The 18,735-nt window shown below is 55.6% G+C and overlaps 2 protein-coding genes across 9 annotated transcripts; both read left to right on the top strand.

The window, feature by feature from the left end:
• The first annotated feature begins 1,281 nt into the window (after positions 1-1,281).
• PDXP (pyridoxal phosphatase) lies at positions 1,282-18,735 on the top strand. Of its 8 annotated transcripts, none has more exons than XR_012324190.1 (7): positions 1,282-1,952; positions 6,558-6,933; positions 11,499-11,598; positions 12,824-12,904; positions 13,478-15,615; positions 16,841-16,920; positions 18,536-18,735. XR_012324190.1 is itself a non-coding variant. In XM_019943194.3 (2 exons), exons 1-2 carry the CDS (start codon positions 1,379-1,381, stop codon positions 6,872-6,874), a joined length of 891 nt encoding a protein of 296 aa, XP_019798753.1. In that variant the 5' UTR covers positions 1,283-1,378; the 3' UTR covers positions 6,875-7,900. The 8 variants fall into 8 exon arrangements, 1 of the variants encoding a protein (XP_019798753.1); XR_012324189.1 differs by having other exon boundaries at positions 12,824-12,944; XR_012324191.1 differs by lacking the exon at positions 11,499-11,598 and adding an exon at positions 8,092-8,310.
• On the top strand, positions 15,478-18,735 carry LGALS1 (galectin 1). Its single transcript, XM_004312145.4, has 4 exons — positions 15,478-15,615; positions 16,841-16,920; positions 18,044-18,215; positions 18,536-18,735. Exons 1-4 carry the CDS (start codon positions 15,607-15,609, stop codon positions 18,680-18,682), a joined length of 408 nt encoding a protein of 135 aa, XP_004312193.1. The 5' UTR covers positions 15,478-15,606; the 3' UTR covers positions 18,683-18,735.

The raw sequence follows: 18,735 nt of genomic DNA, 5'->3' as shown, positions 1-18,735 counted from the left end.
GGTTGGCAGACCACCTCCCCAAGTGGGGACCTAGGCAGCTGGGTCCCATCACTGCCCTGGGCAACTGGCTACTGCTGCTCTGTCTCCTTCCCGCTCCAGGGTCCTCGGGTGACAGACTGCCTCTAGCGCAGTGCCTCTCCACTCTGGCCTCACAGTAGAATCCCTGGGTAATTAAAAAAGCAAAGAAATTTTGAAATGCCGGGTCTCACCCAAAACAATTGAACTAGAATTTCTGGGATCCTGCAACACATTGGTATTTTTAAAAAACGTTTCTCAAAAATCATGGAACTGGACTTCCCTGGTGGCGCAGTGGTTAAGAATCCACCTGTCAACACGGGGGACACGGGTTTGAGCCCTGGTCCGGGAAGATCCCACATGCTGCGGAGCAACTGAGCCTGTGCGCCACAACTACTGAGCCTGCACTCTAGATCCCGCAAGCCACAACTACTGAGCCCGTGTGCCACAGCTACTGAAGCCTGCGCGCCTAGAACCCGTGCTCCCCAACAAAGAGAAGCCACCTCAATGAGAAGCCCGTGCCCGCAAGGAAGAGTAGCCCCCACTTGCCGCAACTAGAGAAAGCCCACGCACAGCAACGAAGACCCAAAGCAGACAAAAATAAATAAATTAAATAAATAAATATATATTTTTTAAGTCATGGAACTGTACATTTAAGATCTACACATCTTACTGTATGTAAATTATATCTCAAAAAAAAAAAAATTCGTTCCCCTGGGGACTCCACCGCACAGCCAGAGTGGAGAACCACTGGTCTAGACCAAGGGCTCCAGCGTCCGAGAGGACACCGTGTGCCTCTCTCCTCAACACACCCACACTCTTCTCAAGACTTCGCTCGTAACTGGTGTGATCACGGTTCAGAGAGCAATGAGATTTGACCCAAAGATAACATCTCCTTTAGCATCTGTTTTCCTCCTAGCAACCAGCCGTCTTAAGCTTCTGATTGGCTGGGGAACGCGGAGCGGGCCATATTTTCTACTTGTAACTCCTTATTGGTCAAAAGGAGCGTCAGTCTCTCAGCCTCCCATCCCTGCAAGAAGCTAGTTAGGACTGAAGCTCAGCGACTACTGGCCCAGCGGAACTAAGGGGAGTGACGAAGGACCAGGCTAGGCCGTCGTTGGTCCCTTTCCCTCGGTGGCGGCCGCGATTCCGCCCTTTTCTCCAAAGGTTCCCTTAGCTCGCAGCCCAGCTCCTCCCCGAGACTCTAGCCCCCATTGGCCGCGGGCCAGGCCGTGACCCCGCCCCCTGGCCCTTGCGGCGCGCCGATTGGCAGGTGCCGGAAACCAGCCAGCTGCGGACGAGCGCGCCGTGCCCGCGGAAACAGAGCGGCGCGGCGCGAGCGTGCGGGCAGCCAGCCGGCTGCATGGCGCGCTGCGAACGGCTGCGCGGCGCGACCCTGCGCGACGTGCTGGGCCGGGCGCAGGGGGTCCTTTTCGATTGCGACGGGGTGCTGTGGAACGGCGAGCGCGCCGTGCCGGGCGCCCCGGAGCTGCTGGAGCGGCTGGCGCGGGCTGGCAAGGCGACGCTGTTCGTGAGCAACAACAGCCGGCGCGCGCGGCCCGAGCTGGCCCTCCGCTTCGCGCGCCTCGGCTTCGGGGGGCTGCGCGCCGAGCAGCTCTTCAGCTCCGCGCTGTGCGCTGCGCGCTTCCTGCGCCAGCGCCAGCTCGGGCCGCCGGACGCGCAGGGCGCGGTGTTCGTGTTGGGCGGCGAGGGGCTGCGGGCCGAGCTGCGCGCCGCGGGGCTGCGCCTGGCGGGGGACCCCGACGAGGACCCGGGCTCGGCCCCGCGCGTGCGCGCCGTGCTGGTGGGCTACGACGAGCACTTCTCCTTCGCTAAGCTGAGCGAGGCCTGCGCGCACTTGCGCGACCCCGACTGCCTGCTGGTGGCCACCGACCGCGACCCGTGGCACCCGCTCAGCGACGGCAGCCGGACTCCCGGTGAGCGCGGGGCTGGCGGGGAAACTGAGCTAGGGCGCTTATGCCTCCACTCCTGCGAGTGGGGTGGGGAAGGGGCGTATCCAGGTGCCAGGTGGGGAACAGGAGGGATGTGAGGGCGGTCCCCACCCAGCAAGAGCCCAGGATGCTTTCATGTCCACATGTGGTAATTCTTGCAACCGTCACCCTGTGAGGGGCAGCAGTGGGGTCCCGGTTTGACAGATGAGGAAACTGAGGCCCATTGTGGCTCAAGGAGTTGCAGGCGGAATCCAGGGCCCCGACTCCCAATCCTAGCCTTTCTGAACCAGCCTCAAGGGCTCCTGTCATTTTCCCCACCCGCCATCGGGGTGAGGTCGGAGAATTGGGGACAAAGCCTGGAAGGATTCCCCCCGCCACCGTTGGAGGTTTGGAACAGGAGTTTCTAGCGGCAGGTTGAAGGCAGGTGTGCGGGGAGCACAGAAAGTGGATGGAGTTTGACCTGAGTTCCAGTTCCAGCTCCAGGGCTCTGTAATCTTGTTAAGTTACATAACCTTTGAGCATCTCTGCCCTGGGTGTAAAATGGGAATAGTAACCATGACAGTTTCGCTGAGGAGAGAGTGATCAGGATGAGTGCCTGCTACACAGTAGGTGCTCAGATGATGTAAATTGTATCCAAGACCTCTCCTATTACAGAGCTTTATGAAGCACCTTGGTGTCTTATTTAGTTTCAGAATTACTCTGGAGATGGAAGTTATTGTCCCATTTCCCAGTTAAACTGAGGCTAAGAGAAGGGAAGTGAGCCACCCAAGAAAGAGCAAGAGGATCTGAACTTGGCTCTTGAGGCCACCTTACCTCCAGCCTCTAAACCCCACCCCCTCCATCCAAGGCACTCTTCACTGCTGTCATTTGGGAATTCAGATCTGCAGAGAAAGCAGGAGCGAGTGAGCCTCCTACATCTTGGAGGGTTCAAGTTAGACAAGAGCAGGTGGTAGCAGAGGCTAACTGACAGTAGTGAGTGTGTGTGTGGACAACCAGTCAGTAAGCTGAGGGCAGGGTGAGATCTCCATGACTCACTCCCTGCTGGCCGCTGACTCGATTGATACCGGACCCTAGGAGGGCAGGGTGGGATCGACTGAGGAGTAGACACAGTATTAAGATGGGTGGCAGGGAGGTCCTAGAGCTGAGGAGAGCTGGGAAAGCTTCCTGGAGGAGGCATCTTGCAGGACAGGGCACTAGGGAATGGAACAGGGCTTGAGCCATGGCAGAACCAGTTCCAGGCTGAGAATCTTATAGTTCTAGGCCCGTCTTAGCTTTGCTGCATGACCACTTCAGTCTCAGTTTCCCCATAAATCCAAGGTGAGGGCGCTGGTCAGGGCTCCCAGCTGCACTAGCTCCTGCCTGCCCTAAGCCATGCTATGAAAAGTGAGTTTCTTTGGGGGCCTCAAAGCTCAGGTTAAGGTTTTGGGTTCAGAAGCTCCCCCAGGGGCTCAGGAAGGATGGTGTGGAGGAGCTGGGGAGAGACCAGGCCCTGCCCACGCGTGCCCCTTGGGTCTCACCACCCATCTGGCTTTGCCCGCCAGCTCTGCTGGTCATTCCCACAGCCAAGAGGGGGAGACAGAGCTTAACAAATACAGCGCTGGTGTCCTGTTTGGGCACAACTGAATCATGCAGCTTTGAAAGTGGAATAAAAACACTAATAAAGGCCCCAATATGCATAAAATCTGAAATAATGCTAATCTCACCCCAGTTCCCCCTCCCCAGTCCCTATGGGTCTCCTAAATTGTGTGTTTACCTATCTACCATGTGGCAGCCACTTGAGATGGCAAATAGAAATGCCTGTTGTCTTAGGAATACATCACCAGCAAAACATACGCCAGCCTTGGATGACAGGTTGTTGAGAAGAGTGGGATGTAGTGGTCTGAGGACACAGTTACGTTCATAGACTCCCCTGCTTGGATGCTCGCTCACCCAGGGTACGGATCTTAGCTTCATTCACTGCTCTATTCCCAGTGCCTCACACAGTGCCTGGCATATAGTTGGGCCTCAGTAATATTGGCTGAGTGAGTGAGGTGGGACATGGGGGGCCAAGAGGGATCGGCTCCGACCTGGTAGGAAAGGAAGATGCTGGGACTTCCCTGGTGGCTCAGTGGTTAAGAATCTGCCTGCCAATGCAGGGGACACGGGTTCAAGCCCTGGTGCGGGAAGATCCCACATGCTGCGGAGCAACTAAGCCCGTGCACCACAACTGCTGAGCCTGCACTGTGGAGCCCGGGTGCCACAACTGCTGAGGCCCACGCGCCTGGAGCCCATGCTCTGCAACGGGAGAGGCCACCGCAACAAGAGGCCTGCACACAGCAACGAAGAGTAGCCCCTGCTCACTGCAACTAGAGAAAGGCCCCGTGCAGCAACGAAGACCCAACACAGCCAAAAATAAATAAGTAAATTTATTTTAAAAAGGAAAGGAATATGCTAACAGAGCTACCATTCTTTTTTTTTAATATTTATTATTCATTTATTTATTTATTTTGGCTGTGCCAGGTCTTAGTTGTGGCATGCAAGATCTTTAGTTGCGGCATGCATGCAGGATCTAGTTCCCCGACTAGGGATCGAACCCAGGCCCCCTGTATTGGGAGCACGGAGTCTTACCCACTGGACCACCAGGGAAGTCCCTAGAGCTACCATTCTTCTTTTTTTTTTTTTTTTTCTTTGGCAGCACGCGGGCCTCAGCGGCCATGGCTCACGGGCCCAGCCGCTCCACAGCACGTGGGACCTTCCCGGACCGGGGCATGAACCCGTATCCCCTGCATCGGCAGGCGGACTCTCAACAACTGCGCCACCAGGGAAGCCCAAAGAGCTACCATTCTTGAGCTGAGAAAATCACTTTGGGGTGACGCAGTTGAGCCCTTCCCATCCTGGAAGGAATTTCTAACTAACAGGGCAAATAGCTTTTCTTCCCTACCCAGTTCTCAGGAAAACAAGCAGGCGAGTTCTAGGTCGGAGGTCAGGGAGACCTTCCCAACAGGGTTGCTCTGGGCCAGCTCTGCCTTGATCCTAAGGAAGTTCCTCCTCATCTGGGGGCCGCAGGGCTGAGGATTCTTCCTGTTTGTGCACCTTCTGTGTCTTGGGCTTAATCAAGTTGAGTGTCATCCCCTATGAGAAGGGAGACAGGAGGCCCAGAGCATTTGGGGTCAGACCAGTGGAGTACTGATGTCTGGTAACTGGAAGAGTCTTGATTTATGCCTTTTGCCAATTTCTGTGGTGTAAGCACTCCCCCCACTGTGGCTGATTTCAGCCTACCAATGTGAAGTCACTTATCATGGGGTTGGGAAGATATGTACACGCCATTCTGTAATATTTCCATCATTAGGATGCAAGTAACCTCAAGAGCATAGATAATGGTAAAATAATTAGGAAGTGATGAGTTTTGAGAATTTATTACCTTTGTTTTAAACATATTTCACTTGATTGTTAAGTTTATATAAGTTGACTTTTAATAGTGGCTTTGTTTAACCACCAACTCATTTCAGAATTCCTGAAAATGAAACATTCAGCACTCCCAAGCCCGTACAGGCTGGCCCTGCATGTGTCTGGGTCAGACCTACCTGAATGCATATCCTTTATCTGCCACTTATTAAGCTGTGCAACCCTGGACAAGTTACTTAACGACACTGAACATCAGCTTTCTTATCTGTAAAATGGGCGTTCATGAGCTCCCACACAGCCCCTGGCACTTTAGAATGTGCTCATCATTAGTGTGAAGGTAGAACATTCTGGCACAAAGATGTACCCCTGAGACGGGCACAGTGGACTCATTGTGTGGGACAGGATGGTACTGGGCTGGGAATTAGCCTTTTCTAGACAGTCCTCCTATTGTTAAACACTTGGGTGTGTTCCACAATTTTGCTTATTATAGTTACTGAGGCCACGGACATCTTCAACCATGTAGCTGTTTGTCTCCAGTTTGAATTCTCGCCTTGTGATCACTTTCCCAGTGGAGGCTGACTGGGTCAGAGGTGCGAACATTTCTGTGCCCTGCTGTGTTCCAAAAGGGCTGTGCCAGTTTCTGATGCCAGGAGCACACATTCTTGTAGCAATGACCACAGCTGCTGTTTGTTAAGGGCTTTTCTGTTTCCAAAGCATTTGCCCCTGTGGTGCTCACAGCACCTCTTTGAAGGTAGGCATTACTTGGATCCCCCTTTCCAGTGAGTCTAGGGAAACTCAGAGAGGTTGGCTTGCCCAAAGGCGTGTGGCCGCCTGGGTAAACTTGTGAACGGCACGCAGGGCTGACTGAGCCAGGCCCGGTTACATGCAGTGGCTCATTCAGGCCTTACAGTACCCACGTGAGATACTGCCATTGATATCCCCATCCAAGAGATGGGAAAACTGAGGCACAGGGAGGTTAAGTAGCCTGCCCAAGAAAGGCGGAGATGGGGTGTGAATGCAGGCATCTGGTTGCAGAGTCTGTGCCCTTAACCCCTACACTAAGACTTGGAAGCAGGTGGCCTTTTAACTCATTTCAGTGCCTAATTTGACCCCCATGCCAAGCTGCCTCGATGGGAATTCCAGTTTCCGGGCCTGGATGCTTTCCCCGCTGCCACCCGCATTAACCGAGTCTCCATGTCCCTGCAGGCACCGGGAGCCTGGCTGCTGCCGTAGAGACAGCCTCAGGCCGCCAGGCCCTGGTGGTGGGCAAGCCCAGCCCCTACATGTTTGAGTGCATCACAGAGCACTTCAGCGTGGACCCCAGCCGCATACTCATGGTGGGCGACCGCCTGGAGACCGACATCCTCTTCGGCCACCGCTGTGGCATGACCACCGTGCTCACGCTCACAGGCGTCTCCCGTCTGGAGGAGGCCCAGACCTACCTGGCAGCCGGCCAGCACGACCTCGTGCCCCATTACTATGTGGAGAGCATCGCGGACATGATGGAGGGGTTGGAGGACTGAGCCCACCTGACCAGCAACTGTGGCTGCAACCCTTGCTCACCCTGTTCCTGTAGATGGAGGTGATGGGCCAAGAGCCGCATTAAGGGCTACCAGCTCCCTGGCCCCAGTTTCTACCCTGGTGGGGCTGGAACCCAGGGAAGATGTCAGGGCCCTCGGACCCCCTTCCAGCAGTGGCTGGGCACTCTCCTGTCCCAGAAGCTGCCCCCTCCCTGCCACTGGTTTACCCTGGCCTGACCCAGCCAGGTGGCCTTATATCCTGCCCTGTGACCTCCGCTTGTTTAAATCTGGGCCCTGCTGCCTTGTGAGGACTTCCCCCAACCCTGAGCACTTAATCCCCTACCTCCTCCCTGGGGCCTCTAGGGCTCTGCCTGCTCCTGGGTCCTGGCCCTGGGTTCCTATTGACCGATCAGAGGTCTAGGTAGCCATGAATCATTATTGTCCTGAGCCCTGAATGGACCGATCAGAAGGCTAAGTGATAGTGACTCGTTGCTGTTGGGACTTGAGTGGACCAGTTGGGAGCCTAAGCGACAATGACCCTTTCTTGTCCTAGGTCCTTGGTAGACCAATCAGGACCCTAGGTAATAATGACCCATTAGTCTCTTGGATCCTGAATAGAACAATCCAGAAGTCTGAGAGACTGGCCTCTTGACAATCTGGGTCTGACTGGACCAGCCAGGGGTCCAGATTTCTGTTCATAAATACAGGTCCAAGTGCTGAAGACACCCCTCCTCCACAAAGGGGGCCACTTGGTGGCTCTGGGGGCTTCTGTAGCTGAGAGCCCCACCCTCCCTGATCACGGTACCAGACCAGTGTTGACGGTGGTCACAGCTTGGGAGGGGGGCTTTTGTGGCCCGCCCCCCGTGCTGTCAGTGTTTGCTGTGCCACCTCTCCCCCGCGCCCACCCCCAGCTATTTATTTATTATTGCGTGCCAGTGATGGTGGGGCTGGGGGCTGGGCCTTCCCTGCCACCTCCACCCCTGTTGTAACCAGTCCTCCCGTACTTAATAAAGTGCGAGTGGGAGTGTCTGTGGGTTGAAGTCTGTGTCCAGGGTGGGGCGGGGGGAGGAGCCCCTGCCTGAGCCTGCTCTCCCCGGAACTGGCCCACCCGCTTCGTGAAATGATTTACCCCAGTTGCAGAGTATTCTCTGTGTGCAGTGGTACCTTAGCACAATAGCACTTTGTGCCTCACTGAGTCTTTATATACCAATCTGTCTCAGTCCTTCAGAAAATCCAGCAAGCTTGCATTACTCATCCCACTCTACTCCTTGGGGAATGAGCATCTTAAAGGTGATCTTAAGTTAAACACGACGGCACACCCCTGGAAAGTGTGATCACCTGAGGCAGGATCTGGACTTGTGTGGGCTGACTCCGGGAGGCTGCGGCCCCTCTCTGTGGAGACAGGTGCGAGACCGGTCCTCACCCTCCAGGAGGCTCAGGTGAGGTGCCGCGCACCCCCCTCCATTTCAGGCATCCTTCACACCTGGGCTGCTGCTGTGAACGTGTGCCCTGCTGGCCTCGAGCATCCTCAGTGCCTTCTGCAGAGCAGGTGGCCATCTGTGAGCTGGCTGAGGGTAGGACTTCGAGGTCTGGAAAATTCTGTTCACTATGATTCTTCTGGGGAAGAGGGAGTACTTGACTGAGCCTGGCTGCATCAGGAAGTGGGAGCAAATGTGCTCTTGTGGAGACTTCTGGTTGTGACGGACTTGGCTCAACCTGGCTAAGGCGTAAGAGGGTTTATTGGCTGCCCCAGGAGGTGGTCCAGCACCCTCCAGGCGCATCCCTCTCATCCTCTCACTCTTCTGGGCTTTGGGTGTGGAAGCGGTTGCAGCTATTATGTGATCGCAAAGCATGGCCCAGTGTATTTCTCTGCCTGTGACTCTGCTTCAGAAAGATGGGAAGAGCTTGTTGGGGTTGTTTCCTCCAGACCTCTAAAAGTTACAAACCAACAGAAAAGGTCTAAGAACAGCACAGTGAATACCATATGGCCTTCACTGGACTCCCAGCTAATATTTCAGGAAGCTGATGACACCAGTCCACAAAATGAAACAACTCCTTCACATTATACCCCCTGGTTTCAATAGTTACCTAGTTTTGCCTCCCTCCTCCCCCACCCCTGCATGTTGACTACTTTCTTGGTGACCAGAGGCCTTAGGGGTACTTTCTGTTGTCCCTGCCGTAAGTTTTTCCTCTGGGGGTGGCTCTGAAACAGTGGCCGAAGCTCAGACTCGCTGAAATCTGAGCTTGGTCTAGCATCAGAGTCCCACCCAGCACTCTTTTTATTTCATCTTAGCTATTACAGATAAGCATAACCACAGGACTGTAAGTTTTACTTTTTTCGCAATTCCTTATGCATCAGTAAGCCAGCTCCCCAGGACTTGGAGCCATGTCTAAATTCCATTGGTAACGTTAACCTTTTTTTAAAAAAATTATTTAGTTAGTTAGTTAAGAAAGCACATAGGGCTTCCCTGGTGGCGCAGTAGTTGAGAGTCCGCCTGCCGATGCAGGGGACACGGGTTCGTGCCCTGGTCCGGGAAGATCCCATAAGCCGCGGAGCGGCTGGGCCCGTGAGCCATGGCCACTGAGCCTGCGCGTCTGGAGCCTGTGCTCCGCAATGGGAGAGGCCACAACAGTGAGAGGCCCACGTACCGCAAAAAGTAAAATAAATAAAGCACATAATCTTGGGACTTCCCTGGTGGTCCAGTGGTTAAGACTCCACACTCCCAACGGAGGGGTCACGGGTTCGATCCCTGGTCGGGGAACTAAGATCCCACATGCCACACAGCATGGCCAAAAAAAAAAAAAATTTTTTTTTTTTTTTTTCTTTGACTGCAATGCATCGCTTGCGGGATCTTAGTTCCCCGACCAGGGATTGAATCCAGGCCCTCGGCAGTGGAAGCATGGAGTCCTAACCACTGGACCGCCAGGGGATTCCCCCACGCTTACCTTTAGACAGTGCAGCACAGCTGCTGCTCATGCCACGGGTGACCACGTGACCACATAGGAATCAAAGGTTCCTCATCCCGCGCCGTTTCACACTTTCTCTTCCCAAACCACACGTTCCCATGAGCCAGGGCCTTTGTAGCAAATCCCACTTCTCTGACACCAACTGAAAGGGAAAACTGTTTCCTCTGCCCACAGAATACAGTACTCTGACACCAAATGTGTGCGTTTTCTACATCAAGCAACTCACCAGTTTTCTGCAGACACCAACTGGGTATCCTACAATCTATCAATAATTCAATTCCGACACTACCTGGAGTTCGTGCAGACCCCACAGGTTAAGTGCTCAGTCCTCCAAGACTTTCCCCCACTTCAATGCCAGTCGCAAGTGTCAGGTCATCACCTGGCACTCTGACCAACTGGCTATAAATCAGAGGCTCCCACAGCTCCCCTCTCGGGTCTGATCATTTGTTACAACGGCTCACAAAACTCGGGCAACACTACGAATACGGTTTTATTATATAATAAAGGATATGATAAAGCGTACGGATGAACAGCTAGATGAAGACATATACATAGCGTGAGGTCCTGGAGGGTACAAAGTGAGGGGCTTCTGTTCCCGTGGGGTTAGGGTGTGCCACCCTCCCAGCATGTGGATGGGTTCACCAAACCAGAAGCTCTCCAGACTGTGTGGTTTGGGGATTCTCATGGAGGGGTTCATCACATAGGCATGACTCATTGTTAGTCTCTAGTCCCTCACCCCTCCCTGGAGGATGGGGGGCGGGGCTGAAAGTTACAAGCTTCTGATCACTGCTTGGTCTTTCTGGTGACCAGCCCCCCTCCTGAAGCCATCCAGGTACCCACCAAGAGTCACCTCATTAGAACAAAAGAAGATCCTATCACCCAGGAAATTCCAAGGGAGTTAGGAGCTCTGTGTCAGGAACTGGGGTCAGAGACCAAAATGTTAGAACAAAAGATGCTCTTTCAGGCACCCATATCACTTAGGAAATTCCAAAGGATTTAGGAACTCTGTGTCAGGAACTAGGGTCATGGACCAAATATACATTTCTTATTATGTCACACTCCCCAGATTTTAATTTAGAAATGTTTCAAACCAACAGAAAAGGTGCAAGAACAGCACAATGAACACTCATGTGCCCTTCACCTAGATTCCCAATTTGTCTGATTTGCTTAACTGCTCTGTATATATTGGGTTGGCCAAAAAGACCGTTCACTTTTTGGCCCATCCAATATCTTCACATTTTTTAACTGACTCATTCGAGAGTCTGTTGCAGATGTGAAGACAGTTCATCCCAAATCCTTTGGCCTGTCTGTCCTAAGAGCAAGGATGAATTGTGGATTGTGGTTGTGCAGAAGAGCAAGGACTGTCTACATGGCCACAATCCATGATCATGCAGGAACCCAGATCTTTGATTTCATTGAGCCACTGCATTAACCTACCATGGAAACCTCCTAGCTCCAGACTGCTTGGTATGTGAATTTTCCTTAATTTTCAAGCAGTTTTCGTTGAGATTTCTGTTATTTGCAGCCCCAAACTCTCCTGATACACAGGTCCCAGGCACATTATAGAAAACATTAAAATGTACCCACAGGCCCCATTAAATAGATTTGTGGGGTGTTTTTGCTATACATTTTTCCAAATATTTTTATGCTTTTGTTTTAGACATGATTTGGCTATGGGGATCTAATTTAGGAGTGACCAACCTCTAGAGAGAACTGGGCACACTTTCGAAGAAAATTCAACCCACAAAATTGTTTCCAAGGTAATACAATTTTTATGACTACCGAGTGTTAGGTTTGAGCACAGTAAACGTTCATTAATTCCAGCTCTTCAGTCTTAGAATTTTTGGGCCAACACATTTTTTTCTTCAAGTCTCAAATATTTTCTAAGCTTTTAAAAAACTCTTAGCTTCCTCTGAGTCTATAATTGTCACACACACACACCCCCAAACGTTTAAAAAAATAAAAAAGACTCATGCCTGAGCCCTGGAGGACTAATGAATGACAGGGTCTGGACCCCACCCAGCCCTCATATGAGAGGAGGAGTGTTCCCCAAAGGCGAGCTGGGGCATGTGTTCAGAGGGCGACAAACACCAGGTGGGAAGGCAAAAGTGACAGAGTGTACTGTGTTTGGGGAGGTGGCTGGCTGGGGCAGGTGGAACAGCATAAGCAAAGGCAGGGAGGTGGGACTGGATGAGTGGGTAAGTGGGGAGGCGGGCTCCAGCACAAACTGGTTGGAAAAGTATCTGAAGTTGAGGGCAGCCCCCAACTAGTCCTTCCTTCATGGAGCAGGAGGAGAAGATCATTTTGAGGTCCAGGTATCCCCAGACCACAGTGTTCTTTCCTTGGCTTGGCGGATGAAAGGGCTGCAGCGCTAGCTCCGTGTGTGACCCTGGCCACGTGGCCACGCTCTCTGGGTGGTCTCTGCATCATTCAATGAAGGAGCTCTGGAGGCTCTGACCACCCACACTTTCCCCAGCTGAGCCAGCCAGGTTGCCTGGGGGTGTGGATGGTGTCTCAGTGGGCCTGGCAGCCCTCTCCGCCTCGGCCAGCTGGAGGAGGCGCGGCCTTCACGGGGGGCAGGGCAGGAGTGGGCAGGCTGGGAAGGGCCGTGCTGGCCTGGATCCCCTATCTGGACAAGTTCAGCTCATGTCTCATGGCAGCAGCCAAGGTCCAGCCCATAGCACCAGCCTGTAGGATGGAGGAATTCCAGAGAGCTCGCTGCCTCTGCGGCAGGCCAGTGAGGGGGAGGAGAGTCCCTGGGGTGGGTGCCCTCGGCCTTCGGGGGTGCAGGAGAGAGAGCTGACGTGCAGCCCCTCTCACATCACTCCTGCAATCCTGCTACCCTCCAAGATGGGTGACATTCCCACCTTCCGGGCCTGGATACAGGTTCGGGGAGGACAAGGACCAAGGCTAGAGTCACAGCCAGGCAGCCCCCAAATCAGGACTTGTCCGTCTTCTCTGATTCTAACGTCGGCTTCATTTCAGGGCCCCAGAGCAGCTTCCCTGTGCAGAAGTTTCACCCACGTGGCCTGCTCCAGGAGGGAGGTGAAGACGAAATGAGATAATGTATGAAAGTGAGGCGCCGGGCACAGGGCCTGACAGATAAGTAGGCGCCACCAATAGGAGGCCCCAAGATGGGGGCGGGGGGCACACAATGCACCTTGTCCCTGGTCCCTGCCTCAGGAAAACTGCGGCCCCTGTTATAGGGGTCACTGGACTCTGGGGAGACTCCCCACGCAGCCTAGGCGGGAGGAGACTGGCAGGAGGAGACTGCCAAGGGATGGGGGGTGGTGGTGAGGGGGAGGCCTCCCAGAAATGCCGACCCAGGAAGGTGAACTCAGCCTGGGAGAAGAGACAAGAGGAAGGCTAAAACCTTCTGAGACTCTATGAAAAAAATAATCATCTATGAAGTACAACAGACCTGAACTCCACCTTGTACTAACCTTATGCAGGAGAGCAGGGCTGCACATCCCCAATTCACAGACGGGGAGACTGAGGCAAGCAGGGAGAAGCAGCTTGCCAGGATGCCCTGGGGAGGGCGTGGCAGAGCTAGAACCAGAACCCGAGTCTCCAGACTCCCAAAGGGGCCTTTCCGGGAGCCTATACGCCCTGTCACCCTGCCGCTCCATCTCTCGACAGGCCAGATGCCGGAGAGGAGTAAAGCAGCCCCTCATCCAACAGCAAACACTTCCTGGTGCTGGACCCGTCTTCCAGGTTGGGGGAAGAATGGAGGAGCAGCTCCTGAGGCCCTGAGAGCCCAACTACTGGGTTGGAACAGCCAGCCAGTCCCACCTGATGGCAGTCACAGCAACGACTGCCTGGACTCCTCCTGAAATGCCTCCATTCCTTGACCAGGCAGAGAGAGTGTCTGTGGGCCTCGGAGGGGAAGCACAGAGGAAAGGCAGTGGAGCTAGGCACCCCCCCACCCCTCCCTAATGCTGAGGTTTGGGGGAGGCCCTGGAGGAAAAAGTGAAGCTCTGTTGTTGGTTTCCGTGGCAGCTGGCTTGCTCTAGGAGGAGGGATGAGGGGCTCGCAAGGGGTGCGACCCAACCTCTCTGGACCTGCCTCTCAGCCCCGGGCAGCCTCTCTCCTCCTGTGCCAGCGTGGGTTTCAGTCATCTGGAGGAAGGTGGGGTCTGGGGAGGCAGTGCAGGGCAGGGCAGGTTTGCTCCAGATGTGAGTCACCCCCGGTCCACATCTACTTCCCTCTTCAGTGCTGGTGATTTCAGAAGGGGGACAGTGACGTGAAGGCGGTCCTGTTGATAACTCTCTTAGCAAGCCCCCCACCTCACCCAGTGCTCCCCGCGCTCCTTCCTCTACCTGGTTTCTGAGTGTGAGGTGAGCACCCCTCCACCCCACCTTCAACTCTGTTGCTGCAGTGATTTTCCCTGCAGCCTAAATCTGGCCTCAATACTCACTCTTCCTATAACCTTTGGTGGCTCCCCGGCAACCTCCGATAAAACAATGCCCAAACCCCTCAGTGAGGCCCTTCACGATCCAGGTACCGCTGGCTTCCCACCCTCATGCCCCGTCTTTCCCCAGCACACCCTAAACTCCAGCCATGCCCAGACGCTCACTGTTCCCCAGACTTGTGCCTTCTCATTTCCGAGCCTTTGCCCACGCTGGAATGCCAGTCCCTGCTTCTTCACCCATCCTTCAAGACCCACCTTCTTCCCATTCTGGACCATCCCACCAAGGTGCTCGCTCATGACTTCCCTCAGAGCCTGCATCGTGCTACTTCTTAATTAGATTCATGGCCAGATTCTGCCCCAACAGTGGGCTACTTGAGAACAGGGACTGAGGGCTTCATCTTTGAATCCTCTGAGGCTAGCTCAGGGCCAGGCACATAGTAGGTACTCAGTAAAATAAACAGATGGGGAAAGGGAAAGCTGTGCCGGGTGTCAGAGGGAGAAATGTGAGGAGAGTGGATGGGGGTGCACAGACCGGGGACCCCATCCCCTCATGGTCTGGCTCACCCCGGGCCCTCTCCCAGGCCTGAGCCTCTCGGACAGGACAGAGGCTGTCAGGCAGGGGCTCTTGGAGGATCCCCGGCAGACCCCTCGGGAGGGCAGAACGAAGCCTGAGGCCTGAGCCCTGAGCCTGGGCGGCGGCCTCAAGCCTGGCACCGGCCCAGCCTTTCTTTAGCGCTAGCGAGGAGCACGAGAGCAGCAGCCGCAATCTCTGCTTCAGAGGGAGGCCCAGGCAGGGGCAGGGCTTTGTGGTTAATGGGTCCTGGGTCCTCTGCAGAGGCGCCCAGAGCGGGCCACGCCCTGGCCCCTGCCAGGGAGCAGCCTCACGAACCCCAGATCTAATTCTTGAAGGACACTGCACCTCCTCAGCCGCCTTCTATGGGGGACCCCCTGAGCTCAGCTAGCTGGCCCTGGCCCTCTTCCAGCCAACTCTTGGGCCTAGCTCATCCTCAAACTATTTTCCACTGGCTTCCCCCAATCCTTGCCACAGCATAATTTTGGGAAGGGGTAAGAGAATGGGAGGTGGAGCCTGGACCGTGGGGGAGTGGCTAAGAAGGAATGGGGGGGGTCTCCACTCTGATTGGTCATCTCTGCTCCAGAACTGGCTTCAAAATTCCATTGACTCCGCCTCCCGTGGCCCCCATCTCCTTTCTGAGTTACAATTGGCTCAGCATCCAGGGGGCGGGACTCACCCGGGTCTGGTCCAGTTAAAAGGGTGGGAGCGGGCTGTGGCCCATCTCTCGGGTAGTCTTCAGACAGCTGGTCCCGAAGTCCCAGGAACATCCTCCTCTCCTCAATCATGGCTTGTGTGAGTATGGGGACCCCACTCCAAGGCCCAGAGACGGCGTGGGGGCAGACAGCCAGGCATAGTGAGGGCAGATCACGATCTGGGTTCTAGTTCTTGTGGTGTGGCCTTGAACAAGTGTCTTTTCTGGGCCTCAGTGGCCGTGTCTGTAAAATGGGGGTGGGCTCCATGCTTCCCCAAGGCCTTCTCTGGCTTAAGAATTTTCTGGATTCCTCCAGGGTCTGACAGCAGTTATTTCTGCCAAGGGCTTACATTCTGCAGCTCTCTGAGAAGTGGGAGTGGGAAGGGTGTGGCCGACTGGAGGTGGAGTGGGGCATTTTGAGGGTGCCCGGGCCACTATCCCTTCCCCCTTCCCCCCAAAGAGCCTCCTGTCCCCTCCCCCCTGCAGCTGTCCCCGTCACTGGGCCAGGGCAGAGTCACCCTCTGCTCACGAGCAAAAGTCGCCAGGATCTGAAACAGGCTGCCGGGAGGGAGCCTGCTTGGGTTAGCCCGGGGCGGGTGATTCTGTCCAGGCTGGTCAGGTGGGGGCTGGGGGCATTCCCGCTCAACCATTCCTCCAAGCTGGGGGGTGGGGGCTGTGATAAAGGAGCAAGAAAGCAGCAAGAATCTTCTGCAGGCCCCTAGGGAAAGGATTCAAGTTTCTGGCAGGAGGAACCACTCACACCAGTGAAGCTCTGCGCTGGCTCTTGTTAACCCCGAGCCAGCCAGGTTGCAGGCTCCCGCCCTGGGCTGCTCTCCCTTCTTAGAGGGGTCTAGCTGTGCCCCTTAGGGGTCTCCTCTCCAGCCCCTGGCCCTCTCTGCACAGAGGAGCTTGAAGGGGATGGTGGGGGATGGCCCAGCCCCAGGCCTCTTCCTCGCCAGCAGAGGGGCAGGCGCCTCACTCACCTTCCTTTGCCCCCAACTCGCAGTGTGACGCATTTGGAGCCTGGTTCTCTCCATCTATTCAATGAGGCGATGGAGCACAGCACTCCACCACCCAGGCTACTCTGCATCTAAAATCCCCGGGCTAAACCGCAGAAACTTCTAGATCCTGTCTTCTAGAACCTCAGTCATGTTACAGACAAGAAACTTGCCCAGGACCACACAAAGAAGGAGAGTCTAGAACTTGCAGCCGGGTTCCTCAGCCTTCGGGTCGGCCTGGTCAGAGCAGGCCTGGTCTTCCCGGCGCGGGGCACGACCTCCCACCCTGCGTCCTCTAACCCGGCTGGGCGGGGTCTTGTCTGCGCAGGGTCTGGTCGCCAGCAACCTGAATCTCAAACCTGGGGAGTGCCTCAGAGTGCGGGGCGAGGTGCCCCCGGACGCCAAGAGGTGAGGGAACGACGGCGGGGGCGGCGGGCAGCAGGCGGCGGGGGCGGGGGCTGGAGCTCGAGGGTCCCGCCCCGCGCCTGGCAGGGGCGTGGCTGGCCAGGCCCGGCTCCTCCCTCCGGCGGGGCGGGGTTAATGTCGGCGGCTGCTGAGGCTACGAGTTCTGGGTGAGTCACTTCCTCCGCGGAGTCTGGACGCTCCCACCGTTGTCGCCCCCTTAAACTAAACCAGCTGCGGCCTCGTCAGCTGCCTCGGCTGGCCTTCCCCTCCCTACTGCTGTGGGCGGGACCAGAGGCTGAGCGGGGCGAGGAGAGGGAGTGAAAGGGTGTCACCCTCGCTGCCCGCCCTCTGAGGTCTGTGTATCCTGCGCTCTGGACTCTCGACTTTTCACTCCTTCCGTCCTTCCTTAGCTCATCATTCATTCGGCCAGCTGGCCTAGTTTCACCGCAGCCTTGTGAGCTTGGACCAGTCAACCAACCGCCTTGAGCCTCGTTTGTTAATCAGTTAATGGAGGGGGGAGGTTGTGTGGAGGCGAAATGCTGGGTCATCTCACACGTTGATGACCAGCTGACAGTGTAGAGCCGCACGCTTCATATGCACTGCTCATGTCATTCCTTCTAAACCCTCAGAGGGAGGCCTTGCTGTTACCTCCACTCAGCAAATGCATTATTGTTATTCGTTCATTCGCCCCACGGTTACAGAGCACCTACTGTGTGTCACGCATCATGCTGGGCACCAGGGATACAGAGATAGACAAGACAGACAGGACACTTGCCCTCCCAGAGGTCACCATCTGGAGGGAGTTTCTGACCTTGACCAAACGGGCAGGGACACAAATTCATGTCTACAAGAGTCCTGGCTGTCAGCATAGCAAGGCCCTTAAGAGATACTTCCTGTGGAGCCCCTACTGTGCAGATATGGAAACTGAGACCCAGATGGAGCAGGGACGTGCTCAAGGTCACACAGCAAGGAGGTGGCAGGGCACAGCTAGAATCCAGGTTTCCTGCCTCGGCTCCATGCGTTGCCCCGGTGAGGTCCATTAACATGGACTGAGTGGCACAGACCGGTCGGCCTGAGGGGGCTGCAGCGGGAGGGGGCAGCCTCAAGCCCACCCGCTATCCCCTAGCTTCGTGCTGAACATGGGCAAAGATGGCAACAACCTGTGCCTGCACTTCAACCCCCGCTTCGACGCGCACGGGGACACCAACACCATCGTGTGTAACAGCAAGGATGGCGGGGCCTGGGGGGCTGAGCAGCGGGAGTCCGTCTTCCCCTTCCAGCCTGGAAGTGTTGTGGAGGTGGGCTGGGGTCTGGGGGTGGGGTCAGGGCCCTGGGTGGGCTGGGGCAGAGCTGGGTTGAGTGGCTAGAGACCTGGGTCCCACCCTGCCCCCCCCCCCCGTCCTCCCTCCCCATCTCCCCTCCCTTCAGTCACCTGCTGTGTGATCCTCGGTAAGAAGCATCCCCTCTCCCAACCTCAGGGCCTCACCATGAAGCGGGGCTGTTGTCAGGGCTACGTGAGGAAAGGGCTCTGGGGGGGCCTAGGACCTGCAGGCCGTGGCTGCAGGGCCGAGGCTCCCGCTGTGGGGTCCACACGCTCACTGCTCCTCTCCACCCCCAGGTGTGCATCTCCTTCGACCAGGCAGACCTAACCATCCAGCTGCCTGGTGGATACGATTTCAAGTTCCCCAACCGCCTCAACCTGGAGGCCATCAACTACCTGGCAGCCGATGGCGACTTCAAGATCAAGTGCGTGGCCTTTGAGTGAAGCCAGCCGGCCCATGGCCCCCAATAAAGGCAGCTGCCTCTGCTCCCCCTGAA

The sequence above is a fragment of the Tursiops truncatus genome, chromosome 11 (assembly GCF_011762595.2).
Source record: "Tursiops truncatus isolate mTurTru1 chromosome 11, mTurTru1.mat.Y, whole genome shotgun sequence".
In the NCBI taxonomy this organism is placed as follows: domain Eukaryota; kingdom Metazoa; phylum Chordata; class Mammalia; order Artiodactyla; family Delphinidae; genus Tursiops; species Tursiops truncatus.
Note: the sequence above shows the minus strand (reverse complement) of the source record. Positions and strands in the feature narration are given on the sequence as shown.